This window comes from Aspergillus melleus, assembly GCF_016097325.1.
Source record: "Aspergillus melleus strain CBS 546.65 chromosome Unknown contig1, whole genome shotgun sequence".
NCBI classification, from domain to species: Eukaryota; Fungi; Ascomycota; class Eurotiomycetes; order Eurotiales; family Aspergillaceae; genus Aspergillus; species Aspergillus melleus.
In genome coordinates this window covers 4,017,398-4,043,457 of record NW_025763370.1, presented here as the reverse complement: position 1 = coordinate 4,043,457, position 26,060 = coordinate 4,017,398, and the positions used below count along the sequence as shown (strand labels likewise).

Sequence of the window (26,060 nt, the reverse complement as noted above, 5' to 3'; positions counted from 1 at the left end):
TGTCGTCGGCGCGTTTTGGGTTTAGCGCCGTTTTCGCGTGACCGCCCATTGCGCATTTCCCTTTTGGGTCGCCGCGGCGTCGGATTTCGCCTTCAGAAAAGATCGAAAGGTTTGATTGACGTTGACGACTGTCCGCCATGGGCGCTCTGGGCACTCTGGGCACTCCCCTGCCACCGGCATGGCGTTCTGTTTACCGTGCCCCTCTGACTCCGGAATGGCGTCACATATACCGTGCTATCCTACGAGAATGCTCCTACCTCCCCGACCCTCTCGCCCGAGCTTATCACCATGACTTCGTCGTCCAGCGGTTCCGACAGCATTCAGAGGATCCTCGAAAGTCTCGACACAAAGATCCTTATCGACAGAACCAGCTGCGCAAGGTGGCGACGCAGACGCTGTCGCTGTTCCGGCGGGCCAACGAGGGGTACTCGCGACCGCTTGAAAAAGTCCTGCGGCTGGCTTACGGACGAAGGGGCAAGAAAAGAAAGGACTTGCTCGATACCCTAATCCACCCCGAGTTTCCTACAGACCACATGGCCCTCGAAGAGTTCCTGTCAAAACCAAGCATATTCAGCGACGGATGGGAGCCACCTGCGGTCATGATAAGTCTGATGAAGTCGCAAAGAAATGCCGGCGTGGCCGCTCAAATGAATCTCCGAGCCATCAAGCAGCTTGCGCCCGACATCCCCAAGGAGAACAGCTGGGGCCAACCGGTCTCCGAGGCTCGTCGTCGAAATATCCGGAAGAAGTGGTTTTATCGTGTACTACCGGACTTACTGCCTCCACTGCCGGACTCGGACGTCCAGATACTAGAAGGGCTGATTTCGGGGACTTATCCGTGGACGGCACCGACGCGGAGGAAAGCTGTCGGTGTTGTTCCAGAGACCGAAAAGTCCCTCATCACGGTTCTTTTGACTGAAGGCCCACAGAAAGGTGAAACACACAGAAAGTACGCCGCTGGCCGGCCACATACAATCACGCGGCGATTCATGGAGAAGCACTGGAGGCGCATCTCGTCTCTAGTCCCGCGCATGAAATATGACCCAAATACACAGAAGCACAGCTTTACTTGGGAAACTTTCTGGAGGAAGCCCGGGAAGCTTGCCTTGGCACCTAAGGAGGGGAATGACGGGCTTTTTGAAGGTCTTGACGCTCATGGAAAGATCAAACTATAAGTCACCAACTCGAAAACAGTCTCTCAGTCCTTGTTCTATGAGCTAGCTTTTCCAACACCACTCGAACAGTAATCCGCCTATGATGTCTTTGATGTTCTCTGGCGAAGCTCAGCATCCCTGTGGCATTCTACCATGAGACAGTGGGCCATCGAACATTTTCCCAGGTACTCAAACCCAGGAAATGGAGGTTCCAGCTCTAAAGATGACTTATAGCTACATGAACGCCAGTGTATTATCACAAATGTAGAAGTTGTACATAATAATTCTAAACCCTGCCACCTATATCTGCAGAAATAACCATTCTAAAATTATAATATCTCACTGCATCGTCCGTGTATGTTCAATTTTCTCAATTGGGAGTCGATTCTCCAATAGCGTCATGGCTCATGGGTCCTCGAAATAGACAGTTTTTTGAGAATGTTTCACAGTCCAGCTGTGTTGCATCATGATCCACATAATCAACTCACTGGCCCTCATATTGATGTGCATTTTCTACTACATCTTTCCATCCCCAGGCCTCTCGAAGTCGCTCTTGCATCGCCGTCGTTGGCCAGTAATTGTAATCTCGACTCATGTCAGCCAGGATTTGCATCAAAGCCTGCTGTTCTAGGTGGTCAGTGAACCGTTCTCCGCACGATGTGATAGCGATCGAAGCGGTCAGAAGAGCTGTCGGCGACTGGCGATTTGATAAGGCGATGCCGCAAATTTCACGTACTGTGGACCGAATGGTGGAATCAATATGAGACATGGCGAGTCGATGTGCGAGTCCGATGCGAGCGGTGTGCGGGCTGTACGCGGCCAGAAGGATGTTGGTGAGTCCGATGCTTTGAATTGCCACGATATGACAGTCATCTAGGTACCACATCTTGGGAAATAGCTCGCCTCGGTTATGGTCAGGCTGTTCGAAGTATACGGGTGAAAATGAAGAAGGGCAACTGCGAAGCCACCTGTTTCGGCGTTCCACAAGGTCTTCGTACCCGGTGTAGCTCCGTTGGTACTGATCGTTGAAGCAATACTGGACAATTTGTGCACATATGACTAGGAGGTAATTCACCCAGACATAGTCCGGCGAATTTTCTTCGGGTCGATACCTTTGACATGTGTCCAGGGGAAGTCGGAAAGGACGTTGTTGAGAGAATGCCATGTGAAACTCCTGGCGGAAGCCTGTCCAGAACACAGCTTGACGTAGCCCTGGTGATGAGATGGCCGACGACGCCTGGGCCTCAAGGAACACTTGAAGTCCTCGGACAGCAATGTCATTGGGGAGATCGATGAACGGACCTATGGAGGTTAGTGCCGGGTGTGAAGTCCCAGGGGTTCTCTTACTATCTAGCTCTTCAAAGAACCTCAAGGCGACGACCGCCGCTAACAGGTTCTCGTCCATGATGGCATCCGGCTCGTCGCTCACAGATCTCAAGTGTGCAATGCACCTGCTGTGATAGCTCAGGGTGGACTCTTCACCGATCATAAGTCCGCGTTCTAACCCATATTTAATGGTTATCTCACATTGCCGGTGCCTAGGAAGGGTGCTGAAATGCCTTGCTGACGCAGAAAGCAGAGCATCTAGAAGAGGTGGGCAAAATCTCGCGCGTTGTGGAACAACAACAGCGAAATGCCGTTCGGGGTCACATAAATCAAACTATGAGGTCAGTCATGGAAGATGAGGTAATGGAGTTGACAACCAACCCATTTTGCTAAGTTCTCTACGAAGTACCGCAGAAGGCATGCTTCTTCTAGACTGAGCTGCGGCTGTGCAATTTGTCTGTCAAATAATACTGGCCTTGGGCTCTGAGAAGCCCCAGATAAGGCGCCTGGCGAGCTTAGCTGAGACAAAGGCCGATATCTGAGATTGTTTGGGCTTTGTACAGATGGGGATGCTGCATTCCAGGCCGTTATACTGGGGTTTTCTGGACTGCTTCTTGGGACTGTTTCAGCGAACAATACAGTAGCCGTTTCCTGAGGCCGAGATGCATGTTCTCTGTATAGAGCTGTCAATCCAGGCGTTTCGTCGACATATTGTATCGCACTGGCTTCTTTAACGTGAGTGGCTATCCTTTCATCAAGCAAGGTCCTACTGACTTCGATCTTCACGAGGGGTAGAGGGCTGCTGGCTCGTGCTGTGGAAAAAGTGCAGGCGGGGTGCAGCTCGAATACATTCTCGCCCGGACCGCTGGCAACGTCCGCATTTTGGACGACCATCGTCACCTGGAAGAGATCAGCATGATGGAATTGGGTTACTTGATAGAGGCTTACATTTTACATGGTGTTCTGGGAAGGGATGAACATAAGCACTTGGTGGATGGAGGTAGAAGTGTGGACCTACTGCGGCAGTTTTGACTGAAGCGGTTAGCGAGAAAACAAAGACAGAAGATTGGACTTACCAGGGTTCTCGCCTGGCGCGCATTCAGAGGATGGCAGCCACAAGATGCGCTGAATTTGAATGGACCGTCAAAAGGAAGTGGAAGAGGGAAAGATGAAAATGGTGGGGTTCGCCGACACTTGCCTACCAATGCGGTAAGCCTGACCGATGTGGGCCGAACCGTACATTCATTCATATTTGCGTTTCATTATCTATGATTCTGTATTAATATTTACAACCCGTCGCCTGGATGCCATATCTTCAACCATCTCCGATCTATCCCCTCCGCGCCTTTCTCGTAGAACCGTAGGTCTGTACTCAAGCGAATCCTCCCCTCAGCGTCTTCATTGCGTCCACTGGCGTGGATGCTATGCGGATCATGGAAGACAACATCTCCCGCCTCGTAGTTGGTAACTAACCATTTGTGTGTCCCAAACTCTGAGTGAGCCAAGGCGAAGTCCTGTGGTGAGCGCGATATCATGCCTCCGCCATCAGTAATCATGTTCTTGTTGTATGCCGAAATCCGCTCTTCTTGCGTCATGTCTGCAGCTCGTCTGGTGAAGTCATTCTCAATCGCCTCGCCAAGAGGAACCGAGTTGGCCAGATAGCAGAGACCTCCGCCATTGATAGAGATATCACCTACGTCAGTTAGCCGTTGTAAATGCAAAATCTAAGGAGCGCACTAACCAATCGGGACCCATGCAGTGAGGAAGAATGCGGAACCACCTCGCAGGAATAATTTATCGTAGTGGATGCCGGTGCCTTTTCCAAGAGGGACATTGTGTCGCAGCATGGTGCGGTCTAGTATGACGTGTTCCTTCCAGCCCATCAGGTCACGAATGAACTTGGTGAGGGCTGGATGCTCGACGAAGGCGCGGTATTTGGGATCCGAATGTGAATCAATAAGGATCTTTTCCTCCATAGGGTCAGCCGGCAGTCCTTGACCACCAATGCCCTTGTGTAGGTCCGGGTTGGAGGATGCGTTGAAGATCCCCTCGCGCGGGGAAGTACCGGGGGCCAATAGAGACGTGCTGGCATATGCTCGAAAGTAGCTGCACCGTTGTGTTGGTTAGAACTAGGCGGTCCTCGTGTCGCAGTCTTCGGTGAAACTTACTTTTCACGGGCTTGCAGCACGTCTTCGCGGGGAATAACACCTTTTACGAAAAGGTATCCGTCTTCTTTCAATCTGCGGCGCATCTCTTTGACAGGCAAGTCAGGAGGCGTGGGTCGCAGGAAGCCAATCTGGGACAGATCAACGCGACCTCCATTCTGTCCCAGACCATGTGGTAGGTGTTTCGACAGTTGTGGTAGGGCGGACTCTGGATCCTCCGCTGTAGCCATGTTGGTTGCACTGGACGCGGACTGAATTTCCAAGTTCAAGTGGGATGCAGGCCGTAATATAAGCCACAAGGATTCGGTGGATCAGCTGGTCAGCACTCTCGGTAACAGCATTCTGCACAACAGCACGAGTGCCGATGGATCCAGTGGAGAATCCTTGTTTGTAGACCTCATTGGCATCTACTCCGTAGACAAGAAAACAACAGGTGGATTGGACTAAGAGACATCGCTTTGCGTAGTTTGTTCCGCCAAGGAATGGATAGTCTGGATCATTTTTGACGGCTTGTCACAAGCAATGAATGATTCCAGCTATAATTCATGCCTTCATTTCATGTTTTTCATAGTCCGAGTGTGATTGAATCAAGAAAGTGAGGAGGAAGCAGCAGCTGAGTTTCTTCGAAGCCCCACCGTTGCTGGTGTCGATCGCTTCCTAACCGGAACAGTACCGGCGAGGCTAACCACATTCATCGGCATCTCGCCGACCATCCAAAAGAGTAAAAGGCTACTTGCAGGTTGCACGAGGTGCATACTCGAAGCATATAAAAAAGGGCATCAAGTATCATGACAATAACAATGATGGAGAGACAGAATATTCCGTGGACTCATTCTCTGAACAATGTATAGCCTTACACTTGCAGCTGTATCTCTCTTCCTTGTCCTCTATTACTACGTCCTCCCGGTGATCAACTATATACGAGACCCCAAGGGTCTCCGCAAATACCCCAACCTTAGTTTCTGGTCAGGCATATCAGACCTCCCTCTGATATACGAGTCACACAAAGGCTTTCGGTCCCGCTCACTGCTCGAGGCGCACAAGAATCACCCGGTCATCCGCATAGGGCCGAACTCCCTTTCCTACTCAGACCCTGCCGCGATCAAAGACATCTATGGCCATGGCACGAAATGCACCAAAGACATTTTCTACGCTGAGCTGGCAGGCTCTCACTTTCACCTTGCAGACGTGGTAGATAAAAGCGAGCATGCCCGGAAACGCAAAGTCCTCTCCAGTGCGTACGCGCTCAAGAACTTGGAAAACTGGGAATACAAGGTGGCCGATATGTCTCGCCGGCTCATTAAAGCATTTGATGCTCGATGCACCGAGCCGCTTCCTCAAGGACGAATCCCGGATGAGCAAGACCTGACTGTTGACTATCGCATGTGGTCGAATCTCTTTACGATTGCCGCCATCGCCAATATCGGCCTCAGCGAGGATCTACGCTTCCTTGACCAGGGGAATGATCTGGTTGCCTCGGAAAGTCAAGATGGAGCCGTCAAGACGGTGAATTTCCGAGAGTGTCTGTATGCAACGGCGTGGGCTACTTCAAACCTGATCTGGTCGTACGATTGGTATCAGACTTTGTGCAGAGTGAGCGGACTGGTGTCATTTACCTACCGCCAGAAATGGAAGCTGAACAAGGACTGGGACGGCATCGTATACAACCGAGCAACCACGCGCTGGAAGCGCTACGAAGCAGGAGAGAAACTTGATGACTTTTTTACCGCTCTCATGACCGACAAGGCCGGGGCCCCGTATAACCTCGAATGGGGCGAAATTGTGGCAGAAATGAGCATTATGATGAACGCGGGATCTGACACGACCGGCATTGCACTGAACAATGTGATGTTCTCCCTACTCCGAAACCCCCGTTGTTTGAAGAACCTGCAGGAAGAGCTCGACAATGTCCTGGACGACGATGAAGTTATTGCTCCCTATGACAAGGTCAAGCATCTGCCGTATCTCCGTGCCTGCCTCGATGAGAGCATGCGGATGTTCCCACCGGTGTCGTTCAACCTGCCTCGCCGCACGCCTCCTGAAGGAACAAACATTCTCGGGGACTTCGTTGCGGGCAATACTTCCGTCAGTATGTCCGCGTACGTGGTGCACCGTGATGAAACCATATTCCCGGATCCCAACGTCTATCGCCCGGAGCGTTGGCTGGGCGAGACAGGCAAGGACATTCAACCTTATTTCGTGGCCTTTAGTGCTGGGGCTAGAGGCTGCATAGGTCGCAACATCAGCTATCTTGAGCAGACCGTTTTACTTGCGTCTCTGATTCACCGTTACGAGTTTGCATTGCCATTCCCAGATTGGGAGCCTGTTCGAAGGGAGACAACGAACCTCAGTTCAGGCCCAATGCCCTTGAAACTATGGAGGCGAAATGGAGTACAGAGTGAAAATTAAAGAACAAACTCTAGCTCAAATTGAATTTCATGATTAGTTACTGACTGTCATGGGAAGGGTTTTAGTATCATGTGGTGAGTTTTTCCCATACGATAGAGGGCCAGGTTCTTAGCACCTAGTATACCGAGGAGAAAAGACTATGCTTGGAGATAGATCAATCTGAAATATTTATCCCGTGTCCCGCGGATTTGATTTATTTGATATGCGAAAAGAGTTAGAAAATCGATAGATGCAGCGGCTGACCAGGGAGAGTAGGCTCCAATTAGTTATTTGACTGCAGAATATGATCGGCGTGATTAGGATTCAGGGGAATGCGGAGATGCGGAGAGGCCCTAGCCCTTCTAACATGCTGGACATCCTGGGGAATGTCCAGAAGGACTGAGGGTAGTATTCCATAAGAGGATTGAGCTTTCGGCTCATCCCCAGAGGTGGACAGAGTAGTAAGCTAGTGGTCCCGGCTCCGGCCAAAATTGAAGAGTCATTTGATAGTGGCACTGAATAAACCCTGCTGGATTTGCGGTATAAGCCCGTTTGGTGCGTCTTCGTGTAGGTAACTATAAAATATCATGATCTTATCTTTCTTACTACAGCTAGTGTGTGTAAACAAGTCTGCAGTAAATGCCCTGTAGGGAAATCCTGCCGGCATCTTGCACGATGTAAAGAAGCAACAACGGAGAGAAATGTGGATGGGAACCATGTTATCATTTCCCGTAATGCGTTGAATGTTTTGCTTTCTACCACTCCTCCATAGAGGTAATAGCTGCGGGTTTCAGTTACCTATTACACTCTGTCTCTCTCTCTCTCTCTCTCTCTCTCTCTCTCTCTCTCTCTCTCTCTCTCTCTCTCTCTCTCTCTCTCTACCTAGATAAAACACCCCCCAAGTAAAATGATATCCAAAAGACCTGACCGGAGTCACTTCCAGACACAAATGTTTGACCACGGATAGCATAGGACGACCCGGCGTGAGGTCGACATTCAGGAGGTACCCACAAGAGTCTTTCCGTGCCGTCCGCTTTCACTATCCAGCCATTCTCCAAATCGTATTCGACGTCTTTGGGCTGCGGCGGGGTTGAGATACAGGGTCTGTCCCGATGATTACTAACAACCAGGCCATCCTTCCAAGACATATCCTGGAATGCCCGGCCGGAAAGTATAGTAGGTATTTCTGTTACTTGTTCCATGTCCAAGTTCCAAATCTTGTTGACACGACCGGAGCTTGTTAGCAGCTGTTCACCGTCGGGGGAGAACGACACAGTAGTGTGGTGACCACTTTCTTGGCGAGTATGTATCGTACTCCTTGTGCTGGGATCCCACAGGACGACTGTCCCGTCTTCCGCAGAGGATGCCGCATGCTGACCAGAGGGTGAAAATGCGACGGCATTCACCTTTTCTGAGTGGGGCCGTGGAGAATACCGCCATCTGGCAGAAAGATTAGATCTTGCACCGTATCAGAACATTTGAAGCTCTGCATAAGAGTCCAGGTTGTTGTGTGGCGTATTTCAATTGCACCATCCTTCATCCCCGTCGCTAATAGCAGGTTGTTCGGAGAAAATGCGACACTTTGACCAGGATCAGGCTTCGTCCACTCGTCAATCCACGTGGCTGTATTGATAACTTTCACTCCATCATGGGAACAGAAGGCCAGCCATGAGCCATTGGACGAGAATCTCACATCCTGGATTGGATTGTATGCCTCAGGTTGGAACTCAAGCCTTCTCTCAAGGTTTCCCGATTCTGAATTGTACAGATGAACCTCGCTTGTAACAATTGAGGCAAGCAGCTGACCGTCAGGGGAGAAAACAACAAATGGCTGGGTATAATCAGGCAATTCGATGTCATAAATGGACGACCATCGAATGACAGAGGTGACGATATCCCATAAATATGTCCCGTTTCTAGTTGCTGAGGCCAGCAAGCCATCCGACGGAGAGAATGCACAGCAAGCCCAAGTATTACTCTCCGCGTGTCGCAAGGTTGGCTTTTCTTTCCATTCCTTGGTATCCCATAGCCGCACTGTTCCCTGACGTTTTGAAGCAGCTAAAAGCTGGCCGCAGGGAGAAAAGTCCACGGACAAACCCCATGGATTTTCAAGGGATTGTACCAGAGTACCCGTAGCTGTGTTCCATACCATTACCGATTCACTTGATGATGTTGCCATAAGTTTACCATCTGGAGAGACCGCCACGGTCTCTACGGCACCAGCAGCTAACGTTAGTAATAAGGCACTCCAACTGTCTCCAAGTGGCTCTACTCCCAAGACCCAGCAAGGCATCTCCTCTCGAAAACATCTCTTTATAACACTGAATTTCGGTGCGAATGCAAGCGCAGAGACATAGACTTGCAGTGGCGCTTGCGCTATGACAACGAGAACTTTATAAGGAATCTTTTCCCATCGAGTAGGAATCGTAAAACTTCTTTGTGTTGGCCGTTCTAATTGTAGTTCTTATTGTTAGCTCAAAAATCAGTAGTTAAATGATATCGGAAGGCCAGCATACCGTAAGCATGGGAACTAAAGTGCTGATCAAATCCATGGCATGCGGTATGGTTCCCCGCAAATTCAATGCCTCCAGCCAATGTAAAAAGTGTCGGCGGAGAAACATGTAGATACCGTCGAGATCAGAAACCCGCAGGCCACCATGTTTAAAATGATAGACCCAGTAATGACAGGAATATTGAACTGGATCCAATGGATTCGAAACTGGCACTTGCACCTCTTCAGTCAGCACACCGTGATTGGGTAGCTTGTACATGTTTCGCTCCAGGCAATCATTCATGCCATCTAAGGATTGCTCAAAGATTTCATGATGTAGCTCTTCAAGAGACCCTTGTCTAAGTCGCAAACGATTTTCGCGCAGATAGTCTTGTGCTGATTGATGAATCAGAAAGACGATATCGCGCTGGATTACCAAAAAAGAACTGCAATCCTGAACAACGTATTTCACCAGACCTTTTGGCAGTTTGGCAAGCAGTTCTAGTTCGCCTAGTGTTAGAGGCCGACAGGCAAGCATGACCACAATTAGTACGTCTTTGCAATAATCGAAACGGCGAGGTGGATCCAATGTCTTCAATCTCTCGAGCAAGAACTCGTATAGATTGTGGAGTTGGTTCGGAATGCTGTGGAGAATTTCGTCCCAGAAAGCTTCAGGCAAGGAAATGAGCTGGTTGATGACCAGGGATACCCAGAGAAAAGTCCTTCCTTTGTTACTCTTCAGTCTATCGACTGTTCGGTCAACAAGGGCGATATCCCCCGTCTTCCGCTCGAGATCAGGCCTTTTCCGGTCTATATACATGTCTATAGGCCCAGAAAGTAAATGGTCGTCAAGTCTGATAACTGTTTCGGGACAATCGCTCAAGTTTCTCATCTTCTCATTGATTGCGAGCAAAGGCCGACTGGTCACGAGTATCTTGATCTTCGACGCTGTCCCATCTGTAGGGATTAGCGTCCTTATGATCCGGAAGACATCTTCGCCCGCGTCTATACATTCGTCCAGAGCATCAACCATAAGAATAACCTGGCCGAGCTCATTGTCATGTATCATGTCGTCGAAAATGGGTAACAGGCTGGTGAATGCCATGCAGTCATTGAAAAGTGCACTCCCGGACTCCTCATAACTAGGCCGTAAGTATCGTACAAGGCCCGGGTTTTGGACGAGGAGGAGCCACATGAGAGCTCGCAAGACTGCTACGCCCTCATTGAGCTCTTTGCCAGTATCCTGAATGAAAAAGTAGATGATTTCTTTGTCATGCACGCCAGGCAGATTACGCGCAAGAAACTCTTGTATGAGACCCACAGACAGCATTGTCTTCCCAGTTCCTGCCTGTCCATTGATCCACAAGAGATTGGGAGAATGCGGATTGTCCCAGTCGACGAAACTTTTGAAAGCTTCGCTATCGAGGACCCAGTCGTATAGTTCCCTGACGGATATTTCTCTTCGATCTTCGATGTCACGAATCTCAGCGCGGGGATCAATTCCGCGTAGGTGACGCATGCACTTTCTGTCCAATCTAGTCTCAGTCTGCCCCTGGACTGTAACGGACAGCGTTCTGATCTCGTTCAGAATCTGTTCGTGCTTGTATGCCTCAAGATCATCTCGAAAGTCCTTTTCCGAATCAGTGATCTCGGACAAATCACCATCCCAATTATCCAAGTCAACGAATGTGCGTAACAAGACCAAGAACTGGTTACGGTAATAGAAACAAACGCTTTTGATCTGATAGAACAAAAGCGACTGGTAAAGTTCGAGAGCCTTCGTGTCCAGTAACTCCCTGATTTGTTCTAGAGTCACAGTGTTGTTGTCTGGAGAAAGAAGGCTGTCGATAATTTTGGAATACCAGTGAATTCTAGAGTTGACTTGATTCACTCCGTCGTACAGAATCGTCAAGGATTTTGTTGGTTTCATCAATATCTATGACATCAAATTCATGAGCGGATGCCTACCCAGCTTCAGAGGAAACGCAACTTACATCTAGGCTTGAGGTAACTACCGCCCAAGGTAAGGCAGTCTGATCCAAATTCTTCATGGGAATGTTAAGAATCTCTCGAATTGGGGCTATTGCGTCCTTGACTTTGTTTGATTTCTCGATCAGCGTTTTGCTCCTTTCAGTCTTCTCCAACCCCTTTTCAATGACGAGTCTCAATCGGGATTCATCCAAGGATATTGCTGGAGGAATGGGGTCGTTCCCATTGTCAGGCGTGGACGTTTGAACGAGGCCGTCTTCCGAAAGAGTACTCAGAAGCTTTTCATATTCTTCTATATACCTCAGCCTCTCCGGGTCCTCCTTGAGGCTGTTGTAGGCCCTGTACCAGAGATCGTTGTGAATAGCAGCTGGAGACTCATTGGCATGGGCAATCTGGCTCGAGGTAGGTTCGATAGGACCAGCATGACTGGTGACGCTCAGGGTCTCTGCTTGACATTGGCCTTCAGGTGTGCGCGACGTAGATTCTTGATCGCTTCCGCCTCTCCTGTCACGGCTTCTCCCGACATGTAATCTCTCACGTAGTCTAAAACGACTGGGCATCTTTTTGTTGCTTTCCTTGCGTTCTTAACGACCAGTTTGATTCGTGGTTTGCGGCGGATGACACACAGTTCAGTTCAGAATGCTTGGAAGAGGGATTCAGGAAAGGAGAGAGTAATAATCATGCTAGTTTACTTCTTTCCCCTCATCTCCAGTCCCCACTCCTTCCGAAACACCAAGATAACATTGCAACCATGAACGCTCAACACGGATTGACCCAGACTCTCTGTCACCGCCAGTCAGGCTAAGCAAACGAACACACGGCATGATTAAGACATTCCTCTATCCAGGCCTTTGGGTAGGCTGAAGAGAAAAGTGGAAATTAAACTGTCGCCTGCAACCAAATAGTCGGATGGCTAGCATGAGCATGGGAAGGGGCCGAATCTAGATTGGGCAGAAATTACCCGCAGCGCCACCCGTATAATCGTATGTCGATCGATTGATACGGAGGGCACATACTGTGGAAAGGAAGAATAACGAACGAAAAGAAACGCCTCTTCGCTAGACCCATGCAGAAAGCCGAGTCAGGGATGCGACCAGGGTGGTTGGTTGCCTAGCGGGCGATAAGACAACACAAGTAATGGACCAGGAAGCTAGACACGGCGTAGGTTTCGTTTGATGGGAATAGACTTCGGCGCCACGAGAGACAGAAAGCTGAAGGAATTTGTCTTTTCTGCCTTGGCGATTGCGAAGCCATTTCGTATAGTCGGGCCCATCGGCTACTATCATGTTGACGGGTTTGTCTTCCATCTCAGAACTAGCTGCTTGGCTCTTGAGGTTTCGTCCCAGAGGGTAGGTGTATGTGTTTGCCTTGGACTGCGCTGTATTGTCTGAGTAGTCCTACACCAATTATGATGTCGGCCACCAGGGGTGCTTCTTCGCCATTGCAAACGAACGAGGGTGTTGAAAGGTCGGTGGTTGTGTGACGGTCGGTGGCAGGTGCGCTTCTACCATCTTCCGCCTTTGGTTTATGTCATTGAACCGGAACGTTTAACCGTTAGACTACCAAAAGACTAGAATACCAAGTCAGCAGACTTGGTACGCGCATCGCTCTATATAGTGGTTCTTCGTGGTCAGTCAGTTCGTCACAGGTTGCACCTGCCAACGTCTTCCTCATATAGACCCAGAAGTGGTGACACAGGCGTTTGAAGTGAATGAGGACAGGATGCGACCTGGCAGTTGTTCCAGTGTATGACCAGCGCATGGAGTTCACTGTCTTTCCTTCAAGGTAAAGAAAATGCAAATCACAACACATATTCAGGTGCTCATATCATTAGTCTTGATAATTAAAGGCCTGGAAACAAAGCATTGGATCTCCAATTATCCGCGAAAAGTCATTTTTCAAGAGAAATGACACTTGAAAAATCAGACCTTGAACGAGATACACCCTATAATTCTGGTCAGGTTGTTGTTGCTGATGCTGGTGTTGATTGTTGATTGTGCTAGTGAGCAAAAGACCTAATCTTCCTCTGACCTACCGGAGTTAGCCTGCTAGAAAAGCACAAAGCACACTCAGTGAGTGTTGTGATGGACGAAACTTATCAGTATTGATGGAGGGACACCGGTCGGGGTCGTCTTGGAAAGCGTCGGGTGTGGTATGGACTTGTGGCAAATGAAACAAGGGGAGAAAAAGAAAAGTGAAGAAGTGCCATTCAGTGGAAGGTTCGGTGAGATAATGGATGAGAATACGATGAAATCGGTAAAAAGAATGATCAAATCGATGGATTGTGAACTCCTGTGGTAAGTGTCTGTAAAGCAAGAAGGGGGAAAAGCAGGCAGAGATCCAAGTCGATCGACATCTCCTTCCTAATCGGTACTACCTACTCGGTCAAGATAATCTTTCTGGTCTTCCTCTAATTTGCTATTCCGTCAGCCCGTCGACTGCTTTATGTTGTCCTAGCGCTGCACCTAGCGGCCCGCATCCACTTTATCACTTTCGGCACTCGGGCCCGTCATTTAAAGTTGTTTATCGACGCTCTTGTTGCCTTAAGGGAGAGCTGCTTCGTCACCCTGAGTGCGAGGCGCCTAAGTGTATCCTTTCTCAGCGGCTCAGGAGTGCAGGCGTCAATCGGGGCATAGATTCTAACGAATGATTGGATATATGGGGGTGCTCTTCCCCTACCACTACATGAAGTTGAAGATCCAATCTTAGAAACAAGTTTCTTAAGATATGATATTATTTGCACTGTATCCACAATATCTGGCGATTCTTGCATCAATCCAGGAAGGCTGAGAGCTCTATCTTTCTCTCTTGTTTGCCTCTGGTCACACGTGAGAGTCTGTTGTTCCGGTTACCGCAGAACTTTCAGATACCTATGCTTGTCTCGCTGCAGCACTCCTGGAGAAAGCCTCTATTCTGTACTGCGGTCTCCGTTCGTCGGTAGAAGTCCACGCACCAGGCCTGAAACAAACGGCCTCGACTAGGGCCTGGAATACCGGGGAGCCTCTGAGTTCGACGTGTATGTCTGATCGAGTAACCAGGTGATCACGTCCGAGGAGCCTAGAATATCTATTGTTCGCGAATATCTAGAATATTCCGGTATACCTTTAGAAGTGCGATAAACGTAATAGATTACATGCTTTCTAATCGTCGCAGTCTCGTCGCAGCTAAAAACAGAATAAAGGTTAGAGCTATTAGACAGTATATATTAATAGAAAAACATACCTTGTATCGATCCATCCTTTGTCTGTTTCAAGCCAATAGTCAGAGCTTCTTTGGCATGTATTGGCATGTATTGGCAATTTCAAATTAGTCCCCCTTGTATGGGCCTTATTAAGATAAACGAGGCAGTCATCTAAATTATCCGCGAAAGGAGAAGCAAAGAGCTTCCTGCCAGGATTCCTAGCTCGAAGGAAATTTATTAGCTCTTCAACGTTGGAAAAACGGATGATCATGTGAAAACAAGCAAGAGCGTTAGAACTTGAGTGTCAGGACAAGATTGGACACTGACATTTTCAATTTTGTGGCCTAGATCCACCTTGCTTTCGGCCATCCAAGCTAAGCAACTTTCGGCTTTGACTGTTCAAGAATGCGATGAAAATTTACAAACAAACAGGACTTTGTATGGTTGAAGATAGGGAGAGGAAGAGTAAGGTGAGAGGTGGGAAAGTGGGAGGTGGGAGGTAGGAAAGTGAGAGAGAAGAGGCGAGGGACTTCTTTCTCGAACCTCCGTAGGGAATGGGACTTCTTTCACTATATCGGAATCCCGGCGATGGATGTTCTTCGTAAAGGTGAATATAGTTCTAAGTCCCTACTCTTCAAAGGTAAATGGATTCGGGGTGCTGTACTTTGCAAATTGATGTATAGAATTGTTTCCTTGGCATAGAACCCTGATCACTAAGTATTATCAAGACCTTGGCTAGTAATTGGTGTGAGTTCGTTCTTTGGCCTCTTCGACTGCGTTGAAGTGTCTTTTGGTTCTAACCAAAATTTCAGATACTTGCCTACTGTTTGAACGGGCCAGCTTACCGACGATGTTCAGACAGGATCACGTGAACATCGCAGTATTTTGATTAAGACATTAAAGCAAAGAACCATGAGGCGCATGGACACTACAGAGTAGACTGACTTGGACTGAGATTTTTTGGAACTTGAATGAATTCATACGTTCATAACTTCTATAAGCAACATTACATAATCCGGTAACCAATAACTTTTTACCGCCAGAACACTTAGAACTCCTCGTCGGAGAAGACCTCCTCTCCACGCTTTCTGCAGAATGAATTAGTAAAAGAACAAAAGCGATTTGCATTTTGCATATTGATTCCATGGGATTCGAGACGTACCTGCGGGCAGCGCGCTCCTTCTTCTTCTTTCGGAGCTCGGATCCGGTGAGCTTCTTCTTCTTCTCGACCACGGTCTATACAGATTGTTAGTATAAGGCTTCAATGATCGGTTCTGATCCATTCGGGGCAAATTTCTTACCTTATTACCCATGGCGTCAGTGATTTCGGTCTCCTCATCCTTCTTGTCAAGACGAGGGCCAGAGCCTTGACCCTGAACCCAGTTGTGGCCGGAGGGGGTCATCTTTCCGTCGACGACAGCCCACACTTCCTCGGTCAGGTTCTCAGTGAACTCACGAGAGTGGGTAATGATGACGACACCACCCTCGAAAGACTTGAGAGCCTTGGACAGGGCACCAAGGGAGTCACGGTCGAGGTAGTTGGTGGGTTCGTCAAGGACGATCACGTGAGGACGCTGCCACGAGCAGGCGGCGAGCACGACCTTGACACGCTGACCACCGGAGAGACCGCGCATCTGGGAGTGAGAGACCAGCTCGGCATCCAGACCGAACTGCTCGCAGTGGGCCTCGATCTCCTTACGGACCAGAGGACGGAACTGACCGCTGGCCAGAGCCTCCTTCTGATCGACCTCAGCAACCATCTTGGCGTGGGACTGGATGATCTCGGTACGGGGAATCCAGGCGTTGTCGCTGGTCATCATGGGAGTCCACTTCTCGCTCTTCATGCCGATGTTGTCACCGAGCAAGAACGAACACTCGTACTCGTAGGTGTTCTTGAACTTACGACGAGAGTGAATACCGATGACACGACGGGGAGTACCCTCGATGTTGTAGATCTTGTCCATGGCCTTCTCGTCCTCATCGGTGACGATCTTGTTGGCACGGTCCATGGTCTCACGGTCCTCACCGGTCTGGAAACGCCACTGAATGTACTCGGAGGGTGTGCTGTCGAGGTGGTTATCGATGTGGGCGAAAGCGTGCTGCTTGATGTAGGCAATACGGATGTTCTCGTGCTGGTAGACTTCACCGGTGGTGGGGATCAATTCACCGGTCAGAACGTTGACCAGAGTAGATTTACCGGCACCGTTGGGACCGATGACGGCAATACGGGAGCCCAGCGAGATCTGGAAGCTGATGTCCGTGATCTGGGGACGGGGGGTGCCGGGGTACTGGAAGGACATGTCCGTAACCTTAACGATAGCCTTGGCCTTAGTCTTGACACCCTCAAGGAAACCGGGCTCGGGGAACTTGAACTCCATGTCGGAGGCACCGAGCTCGTAGTAGGAGCGAGCGGAGGGCACCCGCTTGACGAATTCGCTCAGGGTACCACGGTAACGCTTAAGCTTGAAGCGCTCGTAGTGAACGACGTGCTGGATAACGTTGTCCAAGAACTTGCTGTCGTGGGAAACCATGATCGAAGTGCAAGGGGAGGTGCACAGGTAGTTCTCCAACCAGGCAACGTTCTTCACGTCCAAGTGGTTGGTAGGCTCGTCGAGCAGAAGAATATCGGGCTCCTCGAACACGGCACGGGCAAGCGCCAACTTCATCTTCCAACCACCAGACAGAGCAGTAATGGGGCCCTCGAGCTGCTCACGGAGGAAACCGAACTCTTCGAGCTTGGCCTCGACATCTTCCTTCTTAGGATCCAGACCAACCTCCTTAAGCTTCTTGAGGGTCCAGCCAATGACGGTCTGCTCAGTGTCGGCAGCATCCAAGTCGTGCTCGACGTAGACGGTCTTGACCTCATCCTTCTTGGGGAAACCCTCCAGCTGCTCGTTGTTGATGGCACGCATGAGGGTGGTCTTTCCAGTACCGTTGGGGCCGAGCAGACCGTAACGCTGACCACGCTTCAGACGAAGGCGAGTCTGGTTAAGCAGGATCTTGGCACCGTAGGCCAGAGAGAAGGTGCAGTTGCAGAGATCCTCACCCTCCTCCTCGTCGGAAGGAACATCGTTCTCAGCCTGGGCCTCAGGGCAGGCCTTCTTGCGCAGCTCCTCGGCGACGGCCGTGGCGTTCTCATCGCCAACGAGGGCGGCAATGTAAGGGGAAGCGTTGCGAGTCCAGTTAACAACCTCGTTGTCCTTCTCGTCGACGAGCTGACCGCCGATAGCACCGACGTAGTTGATGACAACGTCAGCACCGGCGACCTTGTCCTTGTGCTTAGCCTCAAGAATCTCCTTGAAAACCCCAGCAACGGTGGCGATGTCACCAGCAGTAGAGATCTCGGGGATCTTTCCGTCCTTGACGTCTCCAACACGGCAGAGAGTGTCCAAGGCCTGCTGCGTCTTGCCGCGAGCCTCAGGATCGGCCATGGTATCGCGGTTCTTCTCGAGACGGGGCATCAACTTGGGCAGGAAAGGAGCCACGATCTGGGGGTCCTCCACAAGCTTACACATGTTGTCAACGATGACAGCGGACTTACGCTTGATGGGGGTTGGCTTGGACGAGTCCAGACCACGGTCAAGCAGGGGCACCATGATGGCCAGGGTAGGTCCGGTGACATCGGAAACGAAAGTAGTAGCACCCAACAGGTGAACAGTCTGATCGACCTTTTCGGGGTGGGCAATACACTCGATCAACGCAGGGATAAATTTCTCTTTGAAAGGAAAAGGTTAGTGTGAATTCTACCGCAAACGGGACAGCGCACTCACCAATATCCTTGTTGTTGATCAGGTCACAAACTTGCTTCATAGTGTCCTTAGCCTTGTTCGAGATCTGGCTCTTAGTGTCCCACATGGCGTCGGAAACAGCTGGGATAATCTCGGGCACACGGAAAGTAAGCTGAACCTCAGCAGTCTTGACGAGAGACTGGATGCAGTCAAGAGCGCACTCCTTCTCTTGCCATTTCTGGGCGTTGACGACAGACTCGAGGATAGGGCTAATGACAGCCTTGGCAGCGTTGCTGCTGACACTCTTGACGATGGCATCGGCGGCAGCCTTGGCGGCCTTCTGAACGTCGGCAACCTTGTCACCAACAGCGGCAAGGACGGGACCGAGCAGGGTAACAAGGTGAGGCTCGACACCGGGAGCGACGGTGGGGTGAGAAGCGATGGTCCGGATGGCATCCAGAGCACGCTGGCGAGCAGCAGCATCCTTCTTGTTGGCCAGCTGCTTCTTGAAGGTCTCAACGGCCCTGCCAGAAAAATTCAGGTTAGCATATGCCCCTCCTCAAATTTCCAGTTTCCCACTGGTGGCGCTGGTTTTATTCCACATACTTCAAGGGCAGAGCCTGCTCAGGAATAGGACCGCTCAGAAGGTGAGCAAGGTCGTTCGAAGCAGCGTTGATCTCGTCCTGAGTCGAAGAAACGTTCAGGTTCTTCATCAAGTCCTCGAGGACGGCGACCGCCTGAGCGGTCTCCTTGCCGGAGACGGCAGGAACGGAGGAAACATCAGCAGCAGGCATTTTGAACGTAAAGAATTCGTAAAGGAGATAGAAAAGATAAAAGATAAGAAGCAAGAACGAGAAAAAACCGTTCTATGGGGTATCTCGATAAAGAGGTGGCGGCCCACGAAAAACTGCGTCTTCAAAAAATGACACAGCAAAACGCTCTAATGTGGCCGAAGTAAAATCTATTTTTCCTTTGTCCAGACAGAAGACAAAAAAGAAAAGAAAACGTAAAGAGAGGACCAGACCTCTTAGAAGAAGATGAGGATGGGATGGGAGAGGGAGGAAAGGAGGAGGGGGGGGGTGGGAAGTGGACGGGGAAAGATATTTATCAGTTTGTGGCCTCTTTTTTTTTTTTCGCCGCCCAACCCACCAGCACAGCACCTTAGATTAGAAAAGAAAATTTTTCTCATACTCTTTTTTCAGTTCCCTGTCCCGCACTAGACCCGGATTCGGACTAGTCGAGATGGCTGTCGAAGCAACCAACCCGATAGGGCCCGTGGCTGCGGTAGGATCAATCAGAGGTCGGTTATTGGCCCGTGGCGGATAAAAAGGAGGGTCGTCGAGAAAAACTTTGAAGCGCTCCCACAGACACTGGCACACTGGCACCCTGCCCAGTGCCCACGGTGCACGGAAGATTGCCTGCCTGATTCGGGACGGACAATCCGAGAATGCAATCTGAAGACGGATACTGTGCGATGAGTGAAGAAACTTCACGTTCGTACCACAACATTTCTCGAACATTGGGGGGTAATCATCCTACGATCAATCTGAGGCGACATGGATTTTGATTTCTATCAGAACACCCAAGTTCGCTTCCTACGGAGTATTCAGACAGCGCCAACTCTTTACCAGTGGCAGAGAGGACTTGCTCCGTTCATTGCCAGCCAATCTCAGGCACGGCTGCTTATTGTTAAAGGGCTCAAAGACAGGCGAACGCCGGGGTCCCTTTTTAGAAAAACAAGGCTGAAGGCGCTGCGCCGTATTCGCCGTTCATCTCAATAATGTACTGTACCTGGATTCTCGGCGGTTACAGAATTACGACTCTTAGACATCGGTACCAAGCTAGGTAGAATAAGGCCATCCCCGGATTAAGTTGCTACGGTGGATGTTGCGCATCCCTTGATAATCCTTCACTTTGATGGGCTAGAGTTCTCTAGTCCCTGGCAGGCCGTGAATCCGGGGGGATGTAAACAATATCGGGCAGTCCACCGCGCCTAGTCTCCTTCCTCCCCGTGGAAAATGTGCTGGGGCTGCAGATGACTTGCTGCTATTTCTGTCGCCACCCTCAGGTCGGGCTTGGTGGCGCAGCCAAAAAGCCACGTCTTTAAAAGAAATTGACAGGGAGAATGAAACATAAATCGGAAAAAGAAAATCGGAAAAAGAAAAAGAAAACAATGCTCGAGCTCAAAGAAAGAATCTTAGAGTTAAGAAAAGCCATGAATTTCTCGGATCTTTTTCATCCGTGTAGGTGCGGGAAGTCTGGAATATATCAAGGGCTTCTGAACTGTTCGCTACGTTGGCATGCACTGCATATATATCTCCACGCCGCCACACGCATCTAGGGAAGATTACAAAAGCAAAGGAGGACCCGACCGTACTCAGTACGGAGCAGAGACACAACGCCGGTGATTGTTGTCCAAATTGCTGATCGACAGCTGGCTGTGGTGATATTAATAACGTCTTGTCTGAGTTCTGGCTCTCAAGGTCTACTTGGTTTGCATTGGGGTCCAAATACTAATCGACGTGTTCTGACTTCTGGGGGCAAGAGAAACCGGGCAGGAACTTGTCCGGGGTCAATAACAACTTGCTTAATTGATTACTTGTCGCAAACCCCAATGGCTGAAACGCATGGCTTATGCACTTGAGGATGCGACGCGTATCACCGCCATTTCTGATTCGGGCGTTGCATCTCACCGCCGAATGCATAAGATTTCTCACTGCACCAGTAGTCTACGGATGATTATGATACATGTGATTCTGACAAAACTACAGATACTCCGTCCGGAGTAGACTACCCAAAAATATGGGGAAGGAAGAGGCATCTTATCGTGGTCTATACTCTTATCCCCCTTATCGATTATCGACTATCGGAATTTGAGTTTTGCTCCCTCCTTGCCAATTCTCCGGATCCCCCGCGAATCCGGGAGATGGTGGCAATGCCGCAGGAGGGTGGAAATAATGCAACACATGCAAAATGAGAACCGGGAAAAAACCGAAGGGAGCACAGAATTTTTCTCTGGAAGATCTTACTTTGTATTTTTTATTCTTCTTTTTATTTTCCTCTCAGACCTCAGCCCTTACTCTAAGGTAATTCGGCTAGCAGTACTCCGTACGGCTACTCCGTAATCAATCAGACTTTTCAATCTAACCGCCCTTACTGCTGCATACGTCCACATCCCCCGGAGTGCACCAACATAGGTACTGTACGGATACTCCGTAGGCCTAACTCACTACGGTGTAGTCAAGCTAGATATCTAGGCAACCGTCATTTAGCCTTTATATAATCTGACCACCAACTAAACATTCATCCATGATGAAAATTTGCAAACTTTCTTCTGGGCGATACTTTCTGACTCATTTTTGTCAACACTCCGTGCATCAATCATGACACCGTCATTTGTTTGCTAATTATGAACGAATCGCCACTGTCTGAAGACGAAGACCAATAAATGTCAGAGCCCCAACTGATTATTAACACGAATCACAATCCGATTCTTCTTCGCGTGGCTACAACACCCATCCATACAAAGACAGTTACTAATCCTCTGGCTCTTTTCTGGCTCGTCTCAAAGATCCGGAAGTACATGTTGCCACTGCTGCCATTTACAGTCTCTGCTTTCGTCATGCCTTCACCTTCTCGGTTTGCCCGCCAATAAGGTGAAATGGTCGAAGCCAGAACGTAATACTTCCATTATCTCGCCCAGTCAATTGACCTGGTCATCCAGACACACGTGTGATGCTTTCGGTCTGCCGGATCTTTACACCGCAGTCTGTCTAGAGCTCTTGGTGTGGCGACATTCTACTCAAGACTATGGTGAAAGCATCTTTTCTTGATATCATATTCATTGCCGAGCATCCCGAGGGATCTTTGGGAGATGAAAAGTCAATGTATTCCATAACTTCATCTGATATGAATGAAGAACGCGATACAGAAGAACCGAAACAAGAAGCCATGAGACTTGGACAGACATCAATTTGACCGAACTCAACCGTCCACCAGGACAAATTTCAAACCACAAAGCAATATCATTTTGCGAACGAACAAGTACTTGCATCAATCATCAACGCATGAATCATTTCAAAGAGGAAGAGAGTCAATGCCGATTCGAAAGCTGAATAATAGCGGTCGCTCAATCGCTAGAGCTCGAGCTCGATGAGCTCGATGAGCTTGAGCTGGAACTGGAACTAGCGTTGCGCTTGTGTTCCTTCTTGTACTTTTTGTGCTTCTTGTGCTTCTTGTGCCTGTTTGAAACCCCAAAGGTCAGATTGCTGAAGAAAATAGGAACGATCGGACAGTCTTACAATTTGCTGGCCAGTCCCATTCCGGCAGCACCAGCCAGTGCACCTCCTGCTGTTCCCAGTAGTCCACCTCCGATCTTATGGCCTACAAATCCACCACCAGCAGCACCGAGAAGCGATGATCCGAGACCTTTCTCGCCTTCCTGTTTTCCCGGGGCTGGACTGTGTCCTGCATGTTGCGGAGGGCCTCCCGGCTGGGCGCCATAGAATGAAGCACTTTCGCCCTGGTAAGGCGGTTGCTGCTGCTGCGGTGGAGGATAAGCTGAGCCCTGGTCGCGCTTATAGTTCATGTTCTGGTCATAACCGTGCTGCTGGCCTGGATATCCTTGTTGGGGTCCACCATAAGGGCTATAGGCCTGCTGGTTGTACGGGGGAGGAGAACCGGAATACGGCGCATGTTGTTGACTCTCATAGGGAGCCTAAATGAGGAATGGATGATGTTGTCAGCTGGATATGTCGCCCAAAGCTGCGGAAGACAAACTGGTAGGTCGAGGAGCAGACTTACGGGGGGTGTATAGTAAGTTTGTTGTGGCTGACCGTACTGACCCTGCGAAGGAGGGAAATTGCCTTGTTGTCCCTGATAATATCCGCCGTACTGGTTGTTTCCAGCCTGGGAGGGGTCGTACTGGGGGTACGGATTGCGGTTGTAAGGATCGGACATGATGGACAAGTGATGCAAAATAGCGAGAATGAGTGTACCGATCTGTGTTGGATAAAAGGGCTATTGTCTTCTGGTCATACGTGAATGAGAGAAAGAGTTAAGAAAATGAAACGATCGCGCTGGTCGACTTGGCTTCATCAGAAGAATTGCTGACAGACGGGGAAGGCATGGCCAGCAAAGGGAAGGTCAGCGGGGCGCTTTGTCGGATCGAACGTGGCTCATCGCGTTATGACGGCGGGCTGGAACGGGCTAGCGTGGATAATACGAGAGAATAATAAAATATAGTTTCACGTTCCGGATGTTAACATCATATCTCATAGTTTCATAGCATTGTTAATTCGCATTTAGTTATTAGCTATCGTGAGCCTCTAATGTACAGCCTGTTGGTAGGCCTATATCTAATACTCCATGATGTTAGATCATTAGTTTGTTCGCGCCCATCTTCCTGTACCCTATCGATTCAAAATTCATCGACAAAGCAAGACGCAGTCATGCTTATTTTTCCAACACACCCTCTTGGCTCTGCTTGATTGCTGCTTCTGCAATCGATCGATATCGGGCGCAGCATTGTACAAAGTTAGTAATATTCTCATCCGATCGGATCATGGAAATTTCTGAGAAGAAGTTTTCCACCGTAAGCATTAGTTTGGTGTCTGTGCTCCCGGTAGCGACTTGTGGATCTTGCACAATGAGCATGGAGAGGATCATAAAGGCGAACATCGTACCGTATGCGATGGAACTATCATCGACCGTCAGTCATGTCAGTCAGTCTGCCGTAATGTAGAATATCTAATAATGAGATTTTGGAGGGTGCTCTCACCCTGCGAATAATGCATGATCTCGTGGAATATGTCGGACTAGTTCCATTAATTCTCGTGCAGCCCGCATACACAGCTGAGCAGACACCAATGTTCGCGGATTTGGCGAGCGAAGAGACAAAGGCCGATTAGAGCGAGGGTCGATGTCCATTGACCATGTTGCTCGACTGATTGCTCTCCTGTGGATAGCCAAAATGCAGCTGTAATAGCTGAAATGCATGTATAGAATAGACAGATGTGGATCCCTTCTGACAATGTCGTCAGGTCTAGCGAGCTCTGGCCGATAATCATGGGGAATACCGTCTCTCCAGGCTTGGAGAAGTGTGTCGAGCTGACCGACGATTGTGATAATCTCTGCATCACTTTTATCGTCGGCAGAGGTGGAGTAGAGCTCACGGTACACATGGCCTTTCAGGTTGGTCAATTCATAGTACGAATCCAACAGGTCAAAGATATAGGAGGAAGCAAAATTATGATTGGGGTGATGGTAATTCGTGTTCTTGATGCGATCATCGAAAAGTTGTTTCAGAGACGCGGTCGGGATGGGCTGTAAAGGTGGAATTGCTGAACGGAGCGAAATACTTACAAAATTAGCGGTTGAGGGTTCTTATAATTCTGCCGAAGCAACGAAGAAAAAGCACTTACTCTATGTCGAGGTCGTAGGTTACTGCGAGAACCCGGCGGTATACTGGAGACCCCTCGCGCTCGGCAGGGCTTAATGCATGCAGTATGCGCATTGCGAGTGAGACGAATGTATGCGATGGAGTGGCACTGAATGTTCCAATGAGATACGCAGTCTAATGCTGCAGTGAGCACTTGACCGGGCAGTTTGAATCGTTATGAAGTTTTACCATTGCTATGAGAGCTTGTGCTGATGGTAATTGCGGTCGTCCAATGAAGAAGTTGTTCAACGAGAGTGTGGCATTCTTCCAATAAAGCCATGCCTTTGAGTTGAATTCTGGTTCGAAGGCACATGAAAGCGCTATCGTGGCGTTTATACATGCCCACCAAGAAGGTGATGATTGAGGGTAGATAGGGTACTCTCGCTCGACACGGGAAACAAACTCTTCCTCGTCAAACAATGGACAAAATGGATTTATTTCTCTGAAGTAAGTATGGAGGAGTTGCAAAGCCAGGTATTTTGGTGGTAATGGAATGAATGGCTCGTTTAGACCTCCATCCGCCAAGGGATCGTCGTCAATGAATTTATTTTGTGGATGTAATGGTGAATCGAAGTCCTCTAGATCAACAGATCCATGCCTGGACTTTTCGTGTAGCCAGTGTAAACCCTCGGAGGAGAGTATTGAGAAGGACGAGGAACTTGAATCGACTGAATCAATGTTAGCGGAGAGGAAAGGACCTGGGTCTGTCCGTCCAATTACCATTGGTTTCAGGTGTATCAACAAGGGGCCGCGGTAGCATGAAGCACGGTGACGAGAAAAACATATGATCCAGATTAGAGACCTCGGATATTGAAGCGAGGGCTGAAAGTGGATCATAGGTTATAGGACCATATCCCCCGCCGTTTTGAAACGAAGAGCCGATAAGATCGGAGTAGATGGGAGCCGATTGAAACAGGCTTGTATCCAAGGGCTCTACCAGTGAACTAAGGAGGTTTGCAGGAAAGAGCGATTGTTCAAAGGCTGGGGATGGATTGATGACCCCGTTTTTATCAGAAAGTTGAGATCTTGAGTTGACAAGCACACACTCGCTGCGGCGTCTCTCACACGCACGGCATTTAAGTGCTTTGTTTGACATTTCACATTTTACTTTGCGGCGTCGACACGATATGCATGCCTGCATTTATTTTCAACTCAGTATTTGCGGTCCTACTCCGTGGGGAGGCCAGATGATGTGTGTG

General features: G+C 49.4%; 9 protein-coding genes across 9 annotated transcripts; 2 read left to right on the top strand and 7 right to left on the bottom strand.

Annotated features, from left to right (window-relative positions):
* Window positions 1-137: 137 nt before the first annotated feature.
* Window positions 138-1,175, top strand: LDX57_001433 (uncharacterized protein; the record flags this gene model as incomplete). The annotated part of the gene is made up of 1 exon (XM_046083077.1): window positions 138-1,175. One exon carries the CDS (start codon window positions 138-140, stop codon window positions 1,173-1,175), a length of 1,038 nt encoding a protein of 345 aa, XP_045939034.1.
* Window positions 1,176-1,638: 463 nt separating this feature from the next.
* On the bottom strand, window positions 1,639-2,643 carry LDX57_001432 (uncharacterized protein; the record flags this gene model as incomplete). The annotated part of the gene is made up of 2 exons (XM_046083076.1): window positions 1,639-2,456; window positions 2,502-2,643. 2 exons carry the CDS (start codon window positions 2,641-2,643, stop codon window positions 1,639-1,641), a joined length of 960 nt encoding a protein of 319 aa, XP_045939033.1.
* A 1,123-nt stretch (window positions 2,644-3,766) lies between these two features.
* Window positions 3,767-5,093, bottom strand: LDX57_001431 (phytanoyl-CoA dioxygenase family protein; the record flags this gene model as incomplete). The annotated part of the gene is made up of 3 exons (XM_046083075.1): window positions 4,649-5,093; window positions 4,222-4,586; window positions 3,767-4,173 (listed from the first exon to the last, which is right to left on the bottom strand). The coding sequence occupies exons 1-3, from the start codon at window positions 4,873-4,875 to the stop codon at window positions 3,767-3,769; spliced, it is 999 nt and encodes a 332-aa protein (XP_045939032.1). The 5' UTR covers window positions 4,876-5,093.
* A 395-nt stretch (window positions 5,094-5,488) lies between these two features.
* On the top strand, window positions 5,489-7,054 carry LDX57_001430 (cytochrome P450; the record flags this gene model as incomplete). The annotated part of the gene is made up of 1 exon (XM_046083074.1): window positions 5,489-7,054. The coding sequence occupies one exon, from the start codon at window positions 5,489-5,491 to the stop codon at window positions 7,052-7,054; it is 1,566 nt and encodes a 521-aa protein (XP_045939031.1).
* An 857-nt stretch (window positions 7,055-7,911) lies between these two features.
* On the bottom strand, window positions 7,912-8,235 carry LDX57_001429 (uncharacterized protein; the record flags this gene model as incomplete). Its single annotated transcript, XM_046083073.1, has 1 exon — window positions 7,912-8,235. The coding sequence occupies one exon, from the start codon at window positions 8,233-8,235 to the stop codon at window positions 7,912-7,914; it is 324 nt and encodes a 107-aa protein (XP_045939030.1).
* A 1,287-nt stretch (window positions 8,236-9,522) lies between these two features.
* Window positions 9,523-12,073, bottom strand: LDX57_001428 (uncharacterized protein; the record flags this gene model as incomplete). The annotated part of the gene is made up of 2 exons (XM_046083072.1): window positions 9,523-11,460; window positions 11,519-12,073. 2 exons carry the CDS (start codon window positions 12,071-12,073, stop codon window positions 9,523-9,525), a joined length of 2,493 nt encoding a protein of 830 aa, XP_045939029.1.
* A 3,583-nt stretch (window positions 12,074-15,656) lies between these two features.
* Window positions 15,657-19,502, bottom strand: TEF3 (putative translation elongation factor eEF-3). The gene is made up of 5 exons (XM_046083071.1): window positions 19,029-19,502; window positions 18,465-18,946; window positions 15,996-18,409; window positions 15,857-15,930; window positions 15,657-15,782 (listed from the first exon to the last, which is right to left on the bottom strand). Exons 1-5 carry the CDS (start codon window positions 19,214-19,216, stop codon window positions 15,743-15,745), a joined length of 3,198 nt encoding a protein of 1,065 aa, XP_045939028.1. The 5' UTR covers window positions 19,217-19,502; the 3' UTR covers window positions 15,657-15,742.
* A 3,049-nt stretch (window positions 19,503-22,551) lies between these two features.
* On the bottom strand, window positions 22,552-23,381 carry LDX57_001426 (putative glutamine-serine rich protein MS8; the record flags this gene model as incomplete). Its single annotated transcript, XM_046083070.1, has 3 exons — window positions 22,552-22,663; window positions 22,724-23,139; window positions 23,226-23,381. The coding sequence occupies 3 exons, from the start codon at window positions 23,379-23,381 to the stop codon at window positions 22,552-22,554; spliced, it is 684 nt and encodes a 227-aa protein (XP_045939027.1).
* Window positions 23,382-23,876: 495 nt separating this feature from the next.
* Window positions 23,877-24,936, bottom strand: LDX57_001425 (fungal specific transcription factor domain-containing protein; the record flags this gene model as incomplete). The annotated part of the gene is made up of 3 exons (XM_046083069.1): window positions 23,877-24,120; window positions 24,202-24,780; window positions 24,845-24,936. 3 exons carry the CDS (start codon window positions 24,934-24,936, stop codon window positions 23,877-23,879), a joined length of 915 nt encoding a protein of 304 aa, XP_045939026.1.
* Window positions 24,937-26,060: the final 1,124 nt, after the last annotated feature.